Genomic DNA, 16,178 nt, shown 5'->3' with positions numbered 1-16,178 from the left:
GGGAGGTCAAGTGAGAGGGGTCAGAGTTCAGCAGGGAGACAGCAGTGGGGAAGAAGCTGTTTCTGAACCTGGTGGGTTTTGTCCGGAGGCTCCTGTAGCGCCTCCCAGAGGGCATGAGGGTGAACAGTCCATGCGCTGGGTGACAGGAGTCTTTAGAGACCTTCTTGGCCCTCCTGTGACAGCACCTCCTGTATATGTCCTCGATGGAAGGAAGAGAAGCTCCAGCTATTCGCTGGGCGGTTTTCACCACCTTCTGCAATGCCTTCTGGTCTGAGGCAGAGCAGTCCCCATACCAGACCGTAACACAGCTGGTAAGGATGCTCTCGATGGTGCAGCGATAGAAGTTCACCAGGATGTCTGAAGAGAGGTGGTGTTTCTTCAGAGTCCTCAGGAAGAAGAGACGCTGGTGAGCCTTCTTCACCAAACTGGAGCAGTTAGTTGTCCAGGTGAGGTCCTGTGAGAGGTGGATCCCCAGGAATTTGAAGCTGGACACACGCTCCACCGCTGCTCCGTTGATGTGGATGGGTGGGTGGATGTCCGTCTTCCTCCTGAAGTCCAGGACGAGTTCTTTAGTTTTATTGGTGTTGAGCAGCAGGTTGTTGTTGTGGCACCACGTAGCCAAGCGGTCCACCTCCTCCCTGAAAGCTGACTCATCGTTATCCTTGATGAGGCCAATCACCGTGGTGTCATCTGCGAACTTGATGATGGTGTTGGAACCATGTAGAGCTCTGCAGTCGTGGGTGAAAAGGGAGTAGAGGAATGGGCTCATCACACAGCCTTGTGGTACTCCGGTGTTTACAGTGAGGGTAGGGGAGCAGTGATGATCTAATCGCACATGTTGTGGTCTATTGGTCAGAAAGTCCAATAACCAGTTGCAGATGGAGATTCTGATGCCCAGATCCCTGAGTTTGGTTATCAGCTTGGAGGGGATGACAGTGTTAAATGCTGAACTGAAGTCTATGAACAGCATTCGGGCGTATGTGTCTTTATTGTCCAGGTGTGAGAGGACAGAGTGCAGTGCTGTGGAGACTGCATCTTCTGTTCTCCTGTTCTTACGATGGGCGTACTGATGGGGGTCCAGGGTTGGGGGGGAGACAGGATTTGAGTTGTGCCAAGACCAGCTGCTCTAAGCACTTTGTGTTAATAGGAGTGAGTGCTACTGGACGATAGTCATTGAGACAAGCCGGGGTGGAATGTTTTGGTACTGGCACGATGGAGGTGGATTTGAAGCAGGTCGGCACAACTGCATGAGCCAGGGATAGATTGAATAAGTCCGTCAGGACCCCTGCTAACTCCGCAGCACAAGTTCTGAGCACGCGTCCAGGGATGCCATCGGGGCCCGCAGCTTTGCGTGGATTGATCCTGCTCAGTTCCGCTCTGACATCAGTGGTAGAGAAAGTTAAGGGTTGGTGGCCAAAAGTCAGCTCTACCTTGCTCGGTTGTTCATGGTTGTCCTTCTCACACCGAGCATAGAAGTTGTTTAGCTATAATTTAAGTGATAGTAGACAGCATTTGTTCTGCAGGATTTTTTTTATTTCTGTCTAAAAATGGTTTAAAGGGAGTCATGTTTCTCAGCTCACTGTAGGGAACAATTCTGCTCTAATGCCATAATTCTGCTATGCTACACCAATCTGAGCATTATCACCATGGAAACTGTCCACTCAATAAATCCACACCATAATATTCTACGTTATTCCAGTCTAATCAAACAAGGTTCAAGGTTCACTTAGACAGGAGGAAGTTTCCCATGCCAGGACTAAATCAATGCTTTAAATGCCATTTAAATTAGACACTTGGCACAAAGGACCTTTTCAAAGGACCTTTTATGTCCACACATCAAAGACTAAAAATCCATGTTATCAGGGGACCAATAGAGGCAAATAAACACATTGGTGGCATCAGTTGTGTTGGACCATTATACCAGTTGGAAACGTTATATTTTTACAGCAGTTTGAAACCTTCTAATCCAGCAGAATGGCAACAGGACATCGAGGAGTCAGCAGGGTAACACGCTTCACTCAGGATCCACTCAAACACCACCCTGGCTTGTTGCCATTTATTTAATTACGTCACTGACTGTTGATTATTACAGTCTTTGTATTGATGTTTTAATTTAAACTGACACTCAGTGACATTTTGAAAGCAACAGCGTACGTTTCCATCGCTATAATATATTTGATTTACTTAATACTTAGTGATCTCCATCAGAATCATCTCTAAATATAAGTCAATAAAATCCAGACATGCATTGGAGCATCTCCCTTTATATCCCATTGAAGTACAGACGACATTGAATTCAGGGGATTTTAAACAAGAGTGCATTTATTGTAAATTGTCATTGTGCTTCTTCACTCAGTTGTTTTCCAGAGCTCTGGATGATGTGAGGAGATCGAGAGGACAGAGCTGCAGGAATGAAGACAGGCTGGGCCCCGTGTCCAAGAAGGAGCCGCAGCCTTGGAAGCCTCAGCAGCTGCAGGAGGAGAACCGAGCAGAACCTGTGCAGGAGTGCAGGAGCTCCCAAAGAATGCAGCCATCAGAAGAGAGCTGGCAGCAAGAGATCAGGGACCTGAAGGAACTTCTGGTGGGAAAAGACCAGCAGATCTGCAGGGTCGAGCAGGAGAGGAGAACGCTGGCTGAGGCTCACGTGGACACCTTGGCCCTGCTGAGCAGCACGCAGGCGGCACTGAAGCAGGAGGAAGGAAAATGTGCCCGTCTCCAAGAACAGTGCAGCAAGAACCTGGCTGATGAGGAGCTGAGACACCAGACGCAGCTCAAGACCAAGCAGATGGTGTCCGACCTCACAAAAAAGTCTGAAGTGATCTGGACGGAGACCCAGAGGAAGCTGGAGGAGATGCTGGGGAACCAGGAAAGGATCTCGGAGGAAAAGGAGAGCTCCACCAGGAAGGAGATCCACCTCCTGACCGAGAGAATCGTCCAGCTGCAGGTGAGCTGCCTCCACCTCCTCCTGTGTTTCTGACTCCTGACTGATGTCACATTCTTTAAGCTAATAAAGGATCTTTGTCTTTGCAGCAACTCCTCCGTGAAAAAGAAACAAAGAAGAACCAAAAGATGAAGTTCAGAATAATGAAGTTCTTCTTTGGAAGATAAACAAAGAGACGAAATAATTCTGATCCTGAGCTCTGACCTGGACATTCTATTATTTCTACTCTATTGTCCTGAAAAACACTTGTTTGCTTTAGATTAGATTAGATTAGATTCAACTTTGTCATTACACATGTCACCAGTACAAGACAACGAAATGCAGTTAGCATCTAACCAGAAGTGCTTAAGTAGCAAATAAAACTGTGATGAGGTATATACAATATATACACACAATGATATATGTTTATGATATCAATATATATGTTTGTATTTACAGAGTTCACAGATATGTAAAGGGTATATAAAAGTCATTGCAACCAAGATAAATATATATACAGGCTGTAACTATGGTGCTGAATTTCCTACAGGATCAATAGAGGCTATTTATGCAGTTTTTAACTATGTGTATGTTTTGACTATACAATAATGATAAAATATGGCAAAAATGTGTGAAAAGTATGGAAAGCAGTCCAAATAAACAGATGTAAATAGTGCAATTATTGTAACAGATGTGATCAGTGCAAATAGAGTGAATGTACAATCAGTCAGTCCAGACGGGGTTATTGTGCCTGAAGGGAGGTCAAGTGAGAGGGGTCAGAGTTCAGCAGGGAGACAGCAGTGGGGAAGAAGCTGTTTCTGAACCTGGTGGGTTTTGTCCGGAGGCTCCTGTAGCGCCTCCCAGAGGGCATGAGGGTGAACAGTCCATGCGCTGGGTGACAGGAGTCTTTAGAGACCTTCTTGGCCCTCCTGTGACAGCACCTCCTGTATATGTCCTCGATGGAAGGAAGAGGAGCTCCAGCTATTCGCTGGGCGGTCTTCACCACCTTCTGCAACGCCTTCTGGTCTGAGGCAGAGCAGTCCCCATACCAGACCGTAACACAGCTGGTAAGGATGCTCTCGATGGTGCAGCGATAGAAGTTCACCAGGATGTCTGAAGAGAGGTGGTGTTTCTTCAGAGTCCTCAGGAAGAAGAGACGCTGGTGAGCCTTCTTCACCAAACTGGAGCAGTTAGTCGTCCAGGTGAGGTCCTGTGAGAGGTGGATCCCCAGGAATTTGAAGCTGGACACACGCTCCACCGCTGCTCCGTTGATGTGGATGGGTGGGTGGATGTCCGTCTTCCTCCTGAAGTCCAGGACGAGTTCTTTAGTTTTATTGGTGTTGAGCAGCAGGTTGTTGTTGTGGCACCACGTAGCTAAGCGGTCCACCTCCTCCCTGTAAGCTGACTCATCGTTATCCTTGATGAGGCCAATCACCGTGATGTCATCTGCGAACTTGATGATGGTGTTGGAACCATGTAGAGCTCTGCAGTCGTGGGTGAAAAGGGAGTAGAGGAATGGGCTCATCACACAGCCTTGTGGTACTCCGGTGTTTACAGTGAGGGTAGGGGAGCAGTGATGATCTAATCGCACATGTTGTGGTCTATTGGTCAGAAAGTCCAATAACCAGTTGCAGATGGAGATGCTGATGCCCAGGTCCCTGAGTTTGGTTATCAGCTTGGAGGGGATGACAGTGTTAAATGCTGAACTGAAGTCTATGAACAGCATTCGGGCGTATGTGTCTTTATTGTCCAGGTGTGAGAGGACAGAGTGCAGTGCTGTGGAGACTGCATCTTCTGTGCTCCTGTTCTTACGATGGGCGTACTGATGGGGGTCCAGGGTTGGGGGGGAGACAGGATTTGAGTTGTGCCAAGACCAGCTGCTCTAAGCACTTTGTGTTAATAGGAGTGAGTGCTACTGGACGATAGTCATTGAGACAAGCCGGGGTGGAATGTTTTGGTACTGGCACGATGGAGGTGGATTTGAAGCAGGTCGGCACAACTGCATGAGCCAGGGATAGATTGAATAAGTCCGTCAGGACCCCTGCTAACTCCGCAGCACAAGTTCTGAGCACGCGTCCAGGGATGCCATCGGGGCCCGCAGCTTTGCGTGGATTCATCCTGCTCAGTTCCGCTCTGACATCAGTGGTAGAGAAAGTTAAGGGTTGGTGGCCAAAAGTCAGCTCTACCTTGCTCGGTTGTTCATGGTTGTCCTTCTCACACCGAGCATAGAAGTTGTTTAGCTATAATTTAAGTGATAGTAGACAGCATTTGTTCTGCAGGATTTTTTTATTTCTGTCTAAAAATGGTTTAAAGGGAGTCATGTTTCTCAGCTCACTGTAGGGAACAATTCTGCTCTAATGCCATAATTCTGCTATGCTACACCAATCTGAGCATTATCACCATGGAAACTGTCCACTCAATAAATCCACACCATAATATTCTACGTTATTCCAGTCTAATCAAACAAGGTTCAAGGTTCACTTAGACAGGAGGAAGTTTCCCATGCCAGGACTAAATCAATGCTTTAAATGCCATTTAAATTAGACACTTGGCACAAAGGACCTTTTCAAAGGACCTTTTATGTCCACACATCAAAGACTAAAAATCCATGTTATCAGGGGACGAATAAAGGCAAATAAACACATTGGTGGCATCAGTTGTGTTGGACCATTATACCAGTTGCAAACGTTATATTATTACAGCAGTTTGAAACCTTCTAATCCAGCAGAATGGCAACAGGACATCGAGGAGTCAGCAGGGTAACACGCTTCACTCAGGATCCACTCAAACACCACCCTGGCTTGTTGCCATTCATTTAATTACGTCACTGACTGTTGATTATTACAGTCTTTGTATTGATGTTTTAATTTAAACTGACACTCAGTGACATTTTGAAAGCAACAGCGTACGTTTCCATCGCTATAATATATTTGATTTACTTAATACTTAGTGATCTCCATCAGAATCATCTCTAAATATAAGTCAATAAAATCCAGACATGCATTGGAGCATCTCCCTTTATATCCCATTGAAGTACAGACGACATTGAATTCAGGGGATTTTAAACAAGAGTGCATTTATTGTAAATTGTCATTGTGCTTCTTCACTCAGTTGTTTTCCAGAGCTCTGGATGATGTGAGGAGATCGAGAGGACAGAGCTGCAGGAATGAAGACAGGCTGGGCCCCGTGTCCAAGAAGGAGCCGCAGCCTTGGAAGCCTCAGCAGCTGAAGGAGGAGAACCGAGCAGAACCTCTGCAGGAGTGCAGGAGCTCCCAAAGAATGCAGCCATCAGAAGAGAGCTGGCAGCAAGAGATCAGGGACCTGAAGGAACTTCTGGTGGGAAAAGACCAGCAGATCTGCAGGGTGGAGCAGGAGAGGAGAACGCTGGCTGAGGCTCACGTGGACACCTTGGCCCTGCTGAGCAGCACGCAGGCGGCACTGAAGCAGGAGGAAGGAAAATGTGCCCGTCTCCAAGAACAGTGCAGCAAGAAGCTGGATGATGAGGAGCTGAGACACCAGACGCAGCTCAAGACCAAGCAGATGGTGTCCGACCTCACAAAAAAGTGTGAAGTGATCTGGACGGAAACCCAGAGGAAGCTGGAGGAGATGCTGGGGAACCAGGAAAGGATCTCGGAGGAAAAGGAGAGCTCCACCAGGAAGGAGATCCACCTCCTGACCGAGAGAATCGTCCAGCTGCAGGTGAGCTGCCTCCACCTCCTCCTGTGTTTCTGACTCCTGACTGATGTCACATTCTTTAAGCTAATAAAGGATCTTTGTCTTTGCAGCAACTCCTCCGTGAAAAAGAAACAAAGAAGAACCAAAAGATGAAGTTCAGAATCATGAAGTTCTTCTTTGGAAGATAAAGAGAAGAAATAATTCTGATCCTGAGCTCCGACCTGGACATTCTATTATTTCTACATGATTGTGCTAAAAAACACGTGTTTGCTTTAAAAATGGTATAAGTGTGATTGTATTCATTCCTTCTGTTTTAATCAATAAAAATTCAAATAAAGGTTGTTTTTTGTCACATCAGAAAACATCCAAAATTAATATCTGACAGATGAAACCAGAACTCTGCTCCACCTGCCTGCAGTTCCTCAAGCGGCCACTTGAGGACGCTGTCGTAATACACCGATTAGTGACCGATCTTCGTCCCTGTGATCGATTTAGGGGCAGTTTTGTCGAAAGTAATTTGAAATAAATGAAGTTCAAGAAATGACAGTAAAAGTTAGAATATCGGGACAAATATGGACCGAAACAATGGCGAATCTTATTACCACCACCGCAGACTTTGAGCACTCATTTTCCTTCAACTTTGAACATATTTTGCTCACGACAAAGTTCAATGCATTCAATGTTGATTTTCCTAAATATTTTATCAATAGCAGTTTAGTTTCCTGCTGCTTCACATGAGTTGCAAAGTCTGTAATGTTGCAGTTTAGGATGCAAATAGGCTGTTTAGTCTTTGGATCTGTTTCAAACGGTTTTCCACAGCTTCTGATTTGAAGGTTGAGACAGGAACCGAACCGAGAGGTTAAACTTTGGTCGTGATGTTCTCTCCAGCAGCAGGTGGATTATGCGACAGCCAGAGGACGCTTCTTCCTCACTGACGGACGATGAGTGACTGCACAAACAGGAAATTACTGCAGGAACGGTTGCTGGTATTTTCAAAATAAACCTACTAGTCATTATAAAGAATTGATCTCCAATCGAAATTCATGAAAAAAATCATCACCAGGGCGTTAATTTTTTAAAATTATATAAACAGCCTGGGTTGTCGAGCTAAAACAGTGAGTGTGTTGTTTTGTCGCAATAGTTTTTCGTAACTATAGTTTTATTTTGAAATAATTTACCGGAAGCACCGTTTTAAACACGTCGGGCTTAACGGCCGCGTTAATGACGCGCGGCTGAGCTGGTGGGGAGCGGAGAGGTGGACAGGAGTGCGCGGAAGGCTTCAATGGCCTCGGTGTTTCACAAGTGAAGGATGGGCTTCACGGTACCGCCGCCATGGCCAGATCCACCAAGCGAACCGCCGAGGATGGAGACCCACGGATAACCGTTCCCACGGACCGCGTCGAGTCGCGGGACCTGTCCGAGCCCCGGGAACTGTCTCTGGAGGAGGTGCTGGAGTCCTATGAGCAGTCCATCAACGAGGAGCAGGCATGGGCGGTGTGCTACCAGTGCTGCAGCGGGCTCCGGGTGCCCCGCCCGCCAACGGCAGGAGTCAGCCCGGTAAAGGGTCCATCTTCCATCCTCCTGCACCGGGACGGAACCGTGGCCCTGCGGACGCGCAACAGCGGTAGGGCTCACCGTCTCCTGGAGAACCAGCCTCATTTTGGAGCAGCTCTCACACAATATTACGCATGAAAAGTACTTTCAAACAATGAGGTCGTGTTATGAAAAGTAAGTTTGTGTTTACACTTTGGGCTATTTGGGCGTCCGTCAGAGCCCAAATCACCGAGCAACAATTTCCTTCCAGGCGCGTCTTCTCCGGGTCATGTGCGTTAAAAATACAGAGAAGAATAAAATAACAAATCACCCCCCAGAAAAGGCAGAAATCTAATAGCAGGCACCAGCATATTGCGCTGGTTATTTGTAATAACCTTCATTTCCCCCCATAAATAAATAACATTCATATAAAACCACAATTTGAATTCTAGATTTCATATTTAAGTGATAGTAGACAGCATTTTTTCTGCAGGATTTTTTTATTTCTGTCTAAAAATGATGCCATAAATGCCATTTAAATTAGACACTTGGCACAAAGGACCTTTTCAAAGGACCTTTTATGTCCACACATCAAAGACTAAAAATCCATGTTATCAGGGGACCAATAGAGGCAAATAAACACATTGGAGGCATCAGTTGTGTTGGACCATTATACCAGTTGCAAACGTTATATTATTACAGCAGTTTGAAACCTTCTAATCCAGCAGAATGGCAGCAGGACATCGAGGAGTCAGCAGGGTAACACGCTTCACTCAGGATCCACTCAAACACCACCCTGGCTTGTTGCCATTTATTTAATTATGTCACTAACTGTTGATTATTACAGTCTTTGTATTTGTGTTAATTTAAACTGACACTCAGTGACATTTTGAAAGCAACAGCGTACGTTTCCATCGCTATAATATATTTGATTTACTTAATACTTAGTGATCTCCATAAGAATCATCTCTAAATATAAGTCAATAAAATCCAGACATGCATTGGAGCATCTCCCTTTATATCCCATTGAAGTACAGACGACATTGAATTCAGGGGATTTTAAACAAGAGTGCATTTGTTGTAAATTGTCATTGTGCTTCTTCACTCAGTTGTTTTCCAGAGCTCTAGATGATGTGAGGAGATCGAGAGGACAGAGCTGCAGGAATGAAGACAGGCTGGGCCCCGTGTCCAAGAAGGAGCCGCAGCCTTGGAAGCCTCAGCAGCTGAAGGAGGAGAACCGAGCAGAACCTCTGCAGGAGTGCAGGAGCTCCCAAAGAATGCAGCCATCAGAAGAGAGCTGGCAGCAAGAGATCAGGGACCTGAAGGAACTTCTGGTGGGAAAAGACCAGCAGATCTGCAGGGTGGAGCAGGAGAGGAGAACGCTGGCTGAGGCTCACGTGGACACCTTGGCCCTGCTGAGCAGCACGCAGGCGGCACTAAAGCAGGAGGAAGGAAAATGTGCCCGTCTCCAAGAACAGTGCAGCAAGAAGCTGGATGATGAGGAGCTGAGACACCAGACGCAGCTCAAGACCAAGCAGATGGTGTCCGACCTCACAAAAAAGTGTGAAGTGATCTGGACGGAGACCCAGAGGAAGCTGGAGGAGATGCTGGGGAACCAGGAAAGGATCTCGGAGGAAAAGGAGAGCTCCACCAGGAAGGAGATCCACCTCCTGACCGAGAGAATCGTCCAGCTGCAGGTGAGCTGCCTCCACCTCCTCCTGTGTTTCTGACTCCTGACTGATGTCACATTCTTTAAGCTAATAAAGGATCTTTGTCTTTGCAGCAACTCCTCCGTGAAAGAGAAACAAAGAAGAACCAAAAGATGAAGTTCAGAATAATGAAGTTCTTCTTTGGAAGATAAAGAGAAGAAATAATTCTGATCCTGAGCTCTGACCTGGACATTCTATTATTTCTACTCTATTGTCCTGAAAAACACTTGTTTGCTTTAGATTAGATTAGATTAGATTCAACTTTGTCATTACACATGTCACCAGTACAAGACAACGAAATGCAGTTAGCATCTAACCAGAAGTGCTTGAGTAGCGAATAAAGCTGTGATGAGGTATATACAATATATACACACAATGATATATGTTTATGATATCAATATATATGTTTGTATTTACAGAGTTCACAGATATGTAAAGGGTATATAAAAGTCATTGCAACCAAGATAAATATATATACAGGCTGTAACTATGGTGCTGAATTTCCTACAGGATCAATAGAGGCTATTTATGCAGTTTTTAACTATGTGTATGTTTTGACTATACAATAATGATAAAATATGGCAAAAATGTGTGAAAAGTATGGAAAGCAGTCCAAATAAACAGATGTAAATAGTGCAATTATTGTAACAGATGTGATCAGTGCAAATAGAGTGAATGTACAATCAGTCAGTCCAGACGGGGTTATTGTGCCTGAAGGGAGGTAAAGTGGGAGGGGTCAGAGTTCAGCAGGGAGACAGCAGTGGGGAAGAAGCTGTTTCTGAACCTGGTGGGTTTTGTCCGGAGGCTCCTGTAGCGCCTCCCAGAGGGCATGAGGGTGAACAGTCCATGCGCTGGATGGCAGGAGTCTTCAGAGACCTTCTTGGCCCTCCTGTGACAGCACCTCCTGTATATGTCCTCGATCGAAGGAAGAGAAGCTCCAGCTATTCGCTGGGCGGTCTTCACCACCTTCTGCAACGCCTTCTGGTCTGAGGCAGAGCAGTTCCCATACCAGACCATAACACAGCTGGTAAGGATGCGCTCGATGGTGCAGCGATAGAAGTTCACCAGGATGTCTGAAGAGAGGTGGTGTTTCTTCAGAGTCCTCAGGAAGAAGAGACGCTGGTGAGCCTTCTTCACCAGACTGGAGCAGTTAGTCGTCCAGGTGAGGTCCTGTGAGAGGTGGATCCCCAGGAATTTGAAGCTGGACACACGCTCCACCGCTGCTCCGTTGATGTGGATGGGTGGGTGGATGTCCGTCTTCCTCCTGAAGTCCAGGACGAGTTCTTTAGTTTTATTGGTGTTGAGCAGCAGGTTGTTGTTGTGGCACCACGTAGCTAAGCGGTCCACCTCCTCCCTGTAAGCTGACTCATCGTTATCCTTGATGAGGCCAATCACCGTGATGTCATCTGCGAACTTGATGATGGTGTTGGAACCATGTAGAGCTCTGCAGTCACGGGTGAACAGGGAGTAGAGGAATGGGCTCATCACACAGCCTTGTGGTACTCCGGTGTTTACAGTGAGGGTAGGGGAGCAGTGATGATCTAATCGCACATGTTGTGGTCTATTGGTCAGAAAGTCCAATAACCAGTTGCAGATGGAGATGCTGATGCCCAGGTCCCTGAGTTTGGTTATCAGCTTGGAGGGGATGACACTGTTAAATGCTGAACTGAAGTCTATGAACAGCATTCGGGCGTATGTGTCTTTATTGTCCAGGTGTGAGAGGACAGAGTGCAGTGCTGTGGAGACTGCATCTTCTGTTCTCCTGTTCTTACGATGGGCGAACTGATGGGGGTCCAGGGTTGGGGGGAGACAGGATTTGAGTTGTGCCAAGACCAGCTGCTCTAAGCACTTTGTGTTAATAGGAGTGAGTGCTACTGGACGATAGTCATTGAGACAAGCCGGGGTGGAATGTTTTGGTACTGGCACGATGGAGGTGGATTTGAAGCAGGTCGGCACAACTGCATGAGCCAGGGATAGATTGAATAAGTCCGTCAGGACCCCTGCTAACTCCGCAGCACAAGTTCTGAGCACGGGTCCAGGGATGCCATCGGGGCCCGCAGCTTTGCGTGGATTCATCCTGCTCAGTTCCGCTCTGACATCAGTGGTAGAGAAAGTTAAGGGTTGGTGGCCAAAAGTCAGCTCTACCTTGCTCGGTTGTTCATGGTTGTCCTTCTCACACCGAGCATAGAAGTTGTTTAGCTATAATTTAAGTGATAGTAGACAGCATTTGTTCTGCAGGATTTTTTTTATTTCTGTCTAAAAATGGTTTAAAGGGAGTCATGTTTCTCAGCTCGCTGTAGGGAACAATTCTGCTCTAATGCCATAATTCTGCTATGCTACACCAATCTGAGCATTATCACCATGGAAACTGTCCACTCAATAAATCCACACCATAATATTCTACGTTATTCCAGTCTAATCAAACAAGGTTCAAGGTTCACTTAGACAGGAGGAAGTTTCCCATGCCAGGACTAAATCAATGCTTTAAATGCCATTTAAATTAGACACTTGGCACAAAGGACCTTTTCAAAGGACCTTTTATGTCCACACATCAAAGACTAAAAATCCATGTTATCAGGGGACCAATAGAGGCAAATAAACACATTGGAGGCATCAGTTGTGTTGGACCAATTTACCAGTTGCAAACGTTATATTATTACAGCAGTTTGAAACCTTCTAATCCAGCAGAATGGCAACAGGACATCGAGGAGTCAGCAGGGTAACACGCTTCACTCAGGATCCACTCAAACACCACCCTGGCTTGTTGCCATTTATTTAATTACGTCACTGACTGTTGATTATTACAGTCTTTGTATTTGTGTTTTAATTTAAACTGACACTCAGTGACATTTTGGAGCATCTCCCTTTATATCCCATTGAAGTACAGACGACATTGAATTCAGGGGATTTTAAACAAGAGTGCATTTGTTGTAAAATGTCATTGTGCTTCTTCACTCAGTTGTTTTCCAGAGCTCTGGATGATGTGAGGAGATCGAGAGGACAGAGCTGCAGGAATGAAGCCAGGCTGGGCCCCGTGTCCAAGAAGGAGCCGCAGCCTTGGAAGCCTCAGCAGCTGCAGGAGGAGAACCGAGCAGAACCTCTGCAGGAGTGCAGGAGCTCCCAAAGAATGCAGCCATCAGAAGAGAGCTGGCAGCAAGAGATCAGGGACCTGAAGGAACTTCTGGTGGGGAAAGACCAGCAGATCTGCAGGGTGGAGCAGGAGAGGAGAACGCTGGCTGAGGCTCACGTGGACACCTTGGCCCTGCTGAGCAGCACGCAGGCGGCACTGAAGCAGGAGGAAGGAAAATGTGCCCGTCTCCAAGAACAGTGCAGCAAGAAGCTGGATGATGAGGAGCTGAGACACCAGACGCAGCTCAAGACCAAGCAGATGGTGTCCGACCTCACAAAAAAGTCTGAAGTGATCTGGACGGAGACCCAGAGGAAGCTGGAGGAGATGCTGGGGAACCAGGAAAGGATCTCGGAGGAAAAGGAGAGCTCCACCAGGAAGGAGATCCACCTCCTGACCGAGAGAATCGTCCAGCTGCAGGTGAGCTGCCTCCACCTCCTACTGTGTTTCTGACTCCTGACTGATGTCACATTCTTTAAGCTAATAAATTATCTTTGTCTTTGCAGCAACTCCTCCGTGAAAAAGAAACAAAGAAGAACCAAAAGATGAAGTTCAGAATAATGAAGTTCTTCTTTGGAAGATAAAGAGAAGAAATAATTCTGATCCTGAGCTCCGACCTGGACATTCTATTATTTCTACATGATTGTGCTAAAAAACACGTGTTTGCTTTAAAAATGGTATAAGTGTGATTGTAATCATTCCTTCTGTTTTAATCAATAAAAATTCAAATAAAGGTTGTTTTTTGTCACATCAGAAAACATCCAAAATTAATATCTGACAGATGAAACCAGAACTCTGCTCCACCTGCCTACAGTTCCTCAAGCGGCCACTTGAGGTCGCAGTCGTAATACACCGATTACTGACCGATCTTCGTCCCTGTGATCGATTTAGGGGCAGTTTTGTCGAAAGTAATTTGAAATAAATAAAGTTCAAGAAATGACAGTAAAAGTTAGAATATCGGGACAAATATGGACCGAAACAATGGCGAATCTTATGACCACCACTGCAGACTTTGAGCACTCATTTTCCTTCAACTTTGAACATATTTTGCTCACGACAAAGTTCAATGCATTCAATGTTGATTTTCCTGATTATTTTATCAATATTGGTTTAGTTTCCTGCTGCTTCACATGAGTTCCAAAGTCTGTAATGTTGCAGTTTAGGATGCAAATAGGCTGTTTAGTCTTTGGATCTGTTTCAAACGGTTTTCCACAGCTTCTGATTTGAAGGTTGAGACAGGAACCGAACCGAGAGGTTAAACTTTGGGCGTGATGTTCTCTCCAGCAGCAGGTGGATTATGCGACAGCCAGAGGACGCTTCTTCCTCACTGACGGACGATGTGTGACTGCTCAAACAGGAAATTACTGCAGGAACGGTTGCTGGTATTTTCAAAATAAATCTACTAGTCGTAATAAAGAATTGATCTCCAATCAAAATTCATGAAAAAAAATCATCACCAGGGCGTTAATTTTTTATTATTATTTAAGCAGCCTGGGTTGTCGAGCTAAAACAGTGAGTTTGCTGTTTTTTCGCCATAGTTTTTCGTAACTATAGTTTTATTTTGAAATACTTTACCGGAAGCACCTTTTTAAACACGTCGGGCTTAACGGCCGCGTTAATGACGCGCGGCTGAGCTGGTGGGGAGCGGAGAGGTGGACAGGAGTGCGCGGAAGGCTTCAATGGCCTCGGTGTTTCACAAGTGAAGGATGGGCTTCACGGTACCGCCGCCATGGCCAGATCCACCAAGCGAACCGCCGAGGATGGAGACCCACGGATAACCGTTCCCACGGACCGCGTCGAGTCGCGGGACCTGTCCGAGCCCCGGGAACTGTCTCTGGAGGAGGTGCTGAAGTCCTATGAGCAGCCCATCAACGAGGAGCAGGCATGGGCGGTGTGCTACCAGTGCTGCAGCGGGCTCCGGGTGCCCCGCCCGCCAACGGCAGGAGTCAGCCCGGTAAAGGGTCCATCTTCCATCCTCCTGCACCGGGACGGAACCGTGGCCCTGCGGACGCGCAACAGCGGTAGGGCTCACCGTCTCCTGGAGAACCAGCCTCATTTTGGAGCAGCTCTCACACAATATTACGCATGAAAAGTACTTTCAAACAATGAGGTCGTGTTATGAAAAGTAAGTTTGTGTTTACACTTTGGGCTATTTGGGTGTCCGTCAGAGCCCAAATCACCGAGCAACAATTTCCTTCCAGGCGCGTCTTCTCCGGGTCATGTGCGTTAAAAATACAGAGAATAATAAAATAACAAATCACCCCCCAGAAAAGGCAGAAATCTAATAGCAGGCACCAGCATATTGCGCTGGTTATTTGTAATATCCTTCATTTCCCCCCATAAATAAATAACATTCATATCAAACCACAATTTGAATTCTAGATTTCATATTTAAGTGATAGTAGACAGCATTTGTTCTGCAGGATTTTTTTTATTTCTGTCTAAAAATGGTTTAAAGGGAGTCATGTTTCTCAGCTTACTGTAGGGAACAATTCTGCTCTAATGCCATAATTCTGCTATGCTACACCAATCTGTGCATTATCACCATGGAAACTGTCCACTCAATAAATCCACACCATAATATTCTACGTTATTCCAGTCTAATCAAACAAGGTTCAAGGTTCACTTAGACAGGAGGAAGTTTCCCATGCCAGGACTAAATCAATGCTTTAAATGCCATTTAAATTAGACACTTGGCACAAAGGACCTTTTCAAAGGACCTTTTATGTCCACACATCAAAGACTAAAAATCCATGTTATCAGGGGACCAATAAAGGCAAATAAACACATTGGAGGCATCAGTTGTGTTGGACCAATTTACCAGTTGCAAACGTTATATATTTACAGCAGTTTGAAACCTTCTAATCCAGCAGAATGGCAACAGGACATCGAGGAGTCAGCAGGGTAACACGCTTCACTCAGGATCCACTCAAACACCACCCTGGCTTGTTGCCATTTATTTAATTACGTCACTGACTGTTGATTATTACAGTCTTTGTATTTGTGTTTTAATTTAAACTGACACTCAGTGACATTTTGGAGCATCTCCCTTTATATCCCATTGAAGTACAGACGACATTGAATTCAGGGGATTTAAAACAAGAGTGCATTTATTGTAAATTGTCATTGTGCTTCTTCACTCAGTTGTTTTCCAGAGCTCTGGATGATGTGAGGAGATCGAGAGGACAGAGCTGCAGGAATGAAGACAGGCTGG

General features: G+C 45.9%; 1 protein-coding gene across 3 annotated transcripts; it reads left to right on the top strand.

Moving 5' to 3' along the window:
• Positions 1-14,578: 14,578 nt before the first annotated feature.
• LOC115251126 (protein spire homolog 2-like) lies at positions 14,579-16,178 on the top strand. 3 transcript variants are annotated; one of them, XR_003889682.1, is made up of 2 exons: positions 14,579-15,089; positions 16,109-16,161. XR_003889682.1 is itself a non-coding variant. In XM_029842341.1 (2 exons), exons 1-2 carry the CDS (start codon positions 14,694-14,696, stop codon positions 16,134-16,136), a joined length of 309 nt encoding a protein of 102 aa, XP_029698201.1. In that variant the 5' UTR covers positions 14,579-14,693; the 3' UTR covers positions 16,137-16,178. The 3 variants fall into 3 exon arrangements, 2 of the variants coding, with proteins under 2 accessions (XP_029698201.1, XP_029698200.1); XM_029842341.1 differs by having other exon boundaries at positions 14,579-14,985; positions 16,120-16,178; XM_029842340.1 differs by having other exon boundaries at positions 14,579-14,985; positions 16,109-16,168.

This window comes from Takifugu rubripes, chromosome 9 (genome assembly GCF_901000725.2).
Source record: "Takifugu rubripes chromosome 9, fTakRub1.2, whole genome shotgun sequence".
In the NCBI taxonomy this organism is placed as follows: domain Eukaryota; kingdom Metazoa; phylum Chordata; class Actinopteri; order Tetraodontiformes; family Tetraodontidae; genus Takifugu; species Takifugu rubripes.
Note: the sequence above shows the minus strand (reverse complement) of the source record. Positions and strands in the feature narration are given on the sequence as shown.

What these genes read in the sequence shown, in the direction of transcription:
- LOC115251126 (XM_029842340.1), top strand. Translation starts at nt 14,694, where the DNA reads ATGGCCAGATCCACCAAGCGAACCGCCGAGGATGGAGACCCACGGATA. An exon ending in CCTGCGGACGCGCAACAGCG is followed by an intron (nt 14,986 to 16,108) that starts GTAGGGCTCACC and finishes TTCTTCACTCAG; the next exon opens with TTGTTTTCCAGAGCTCTGGA.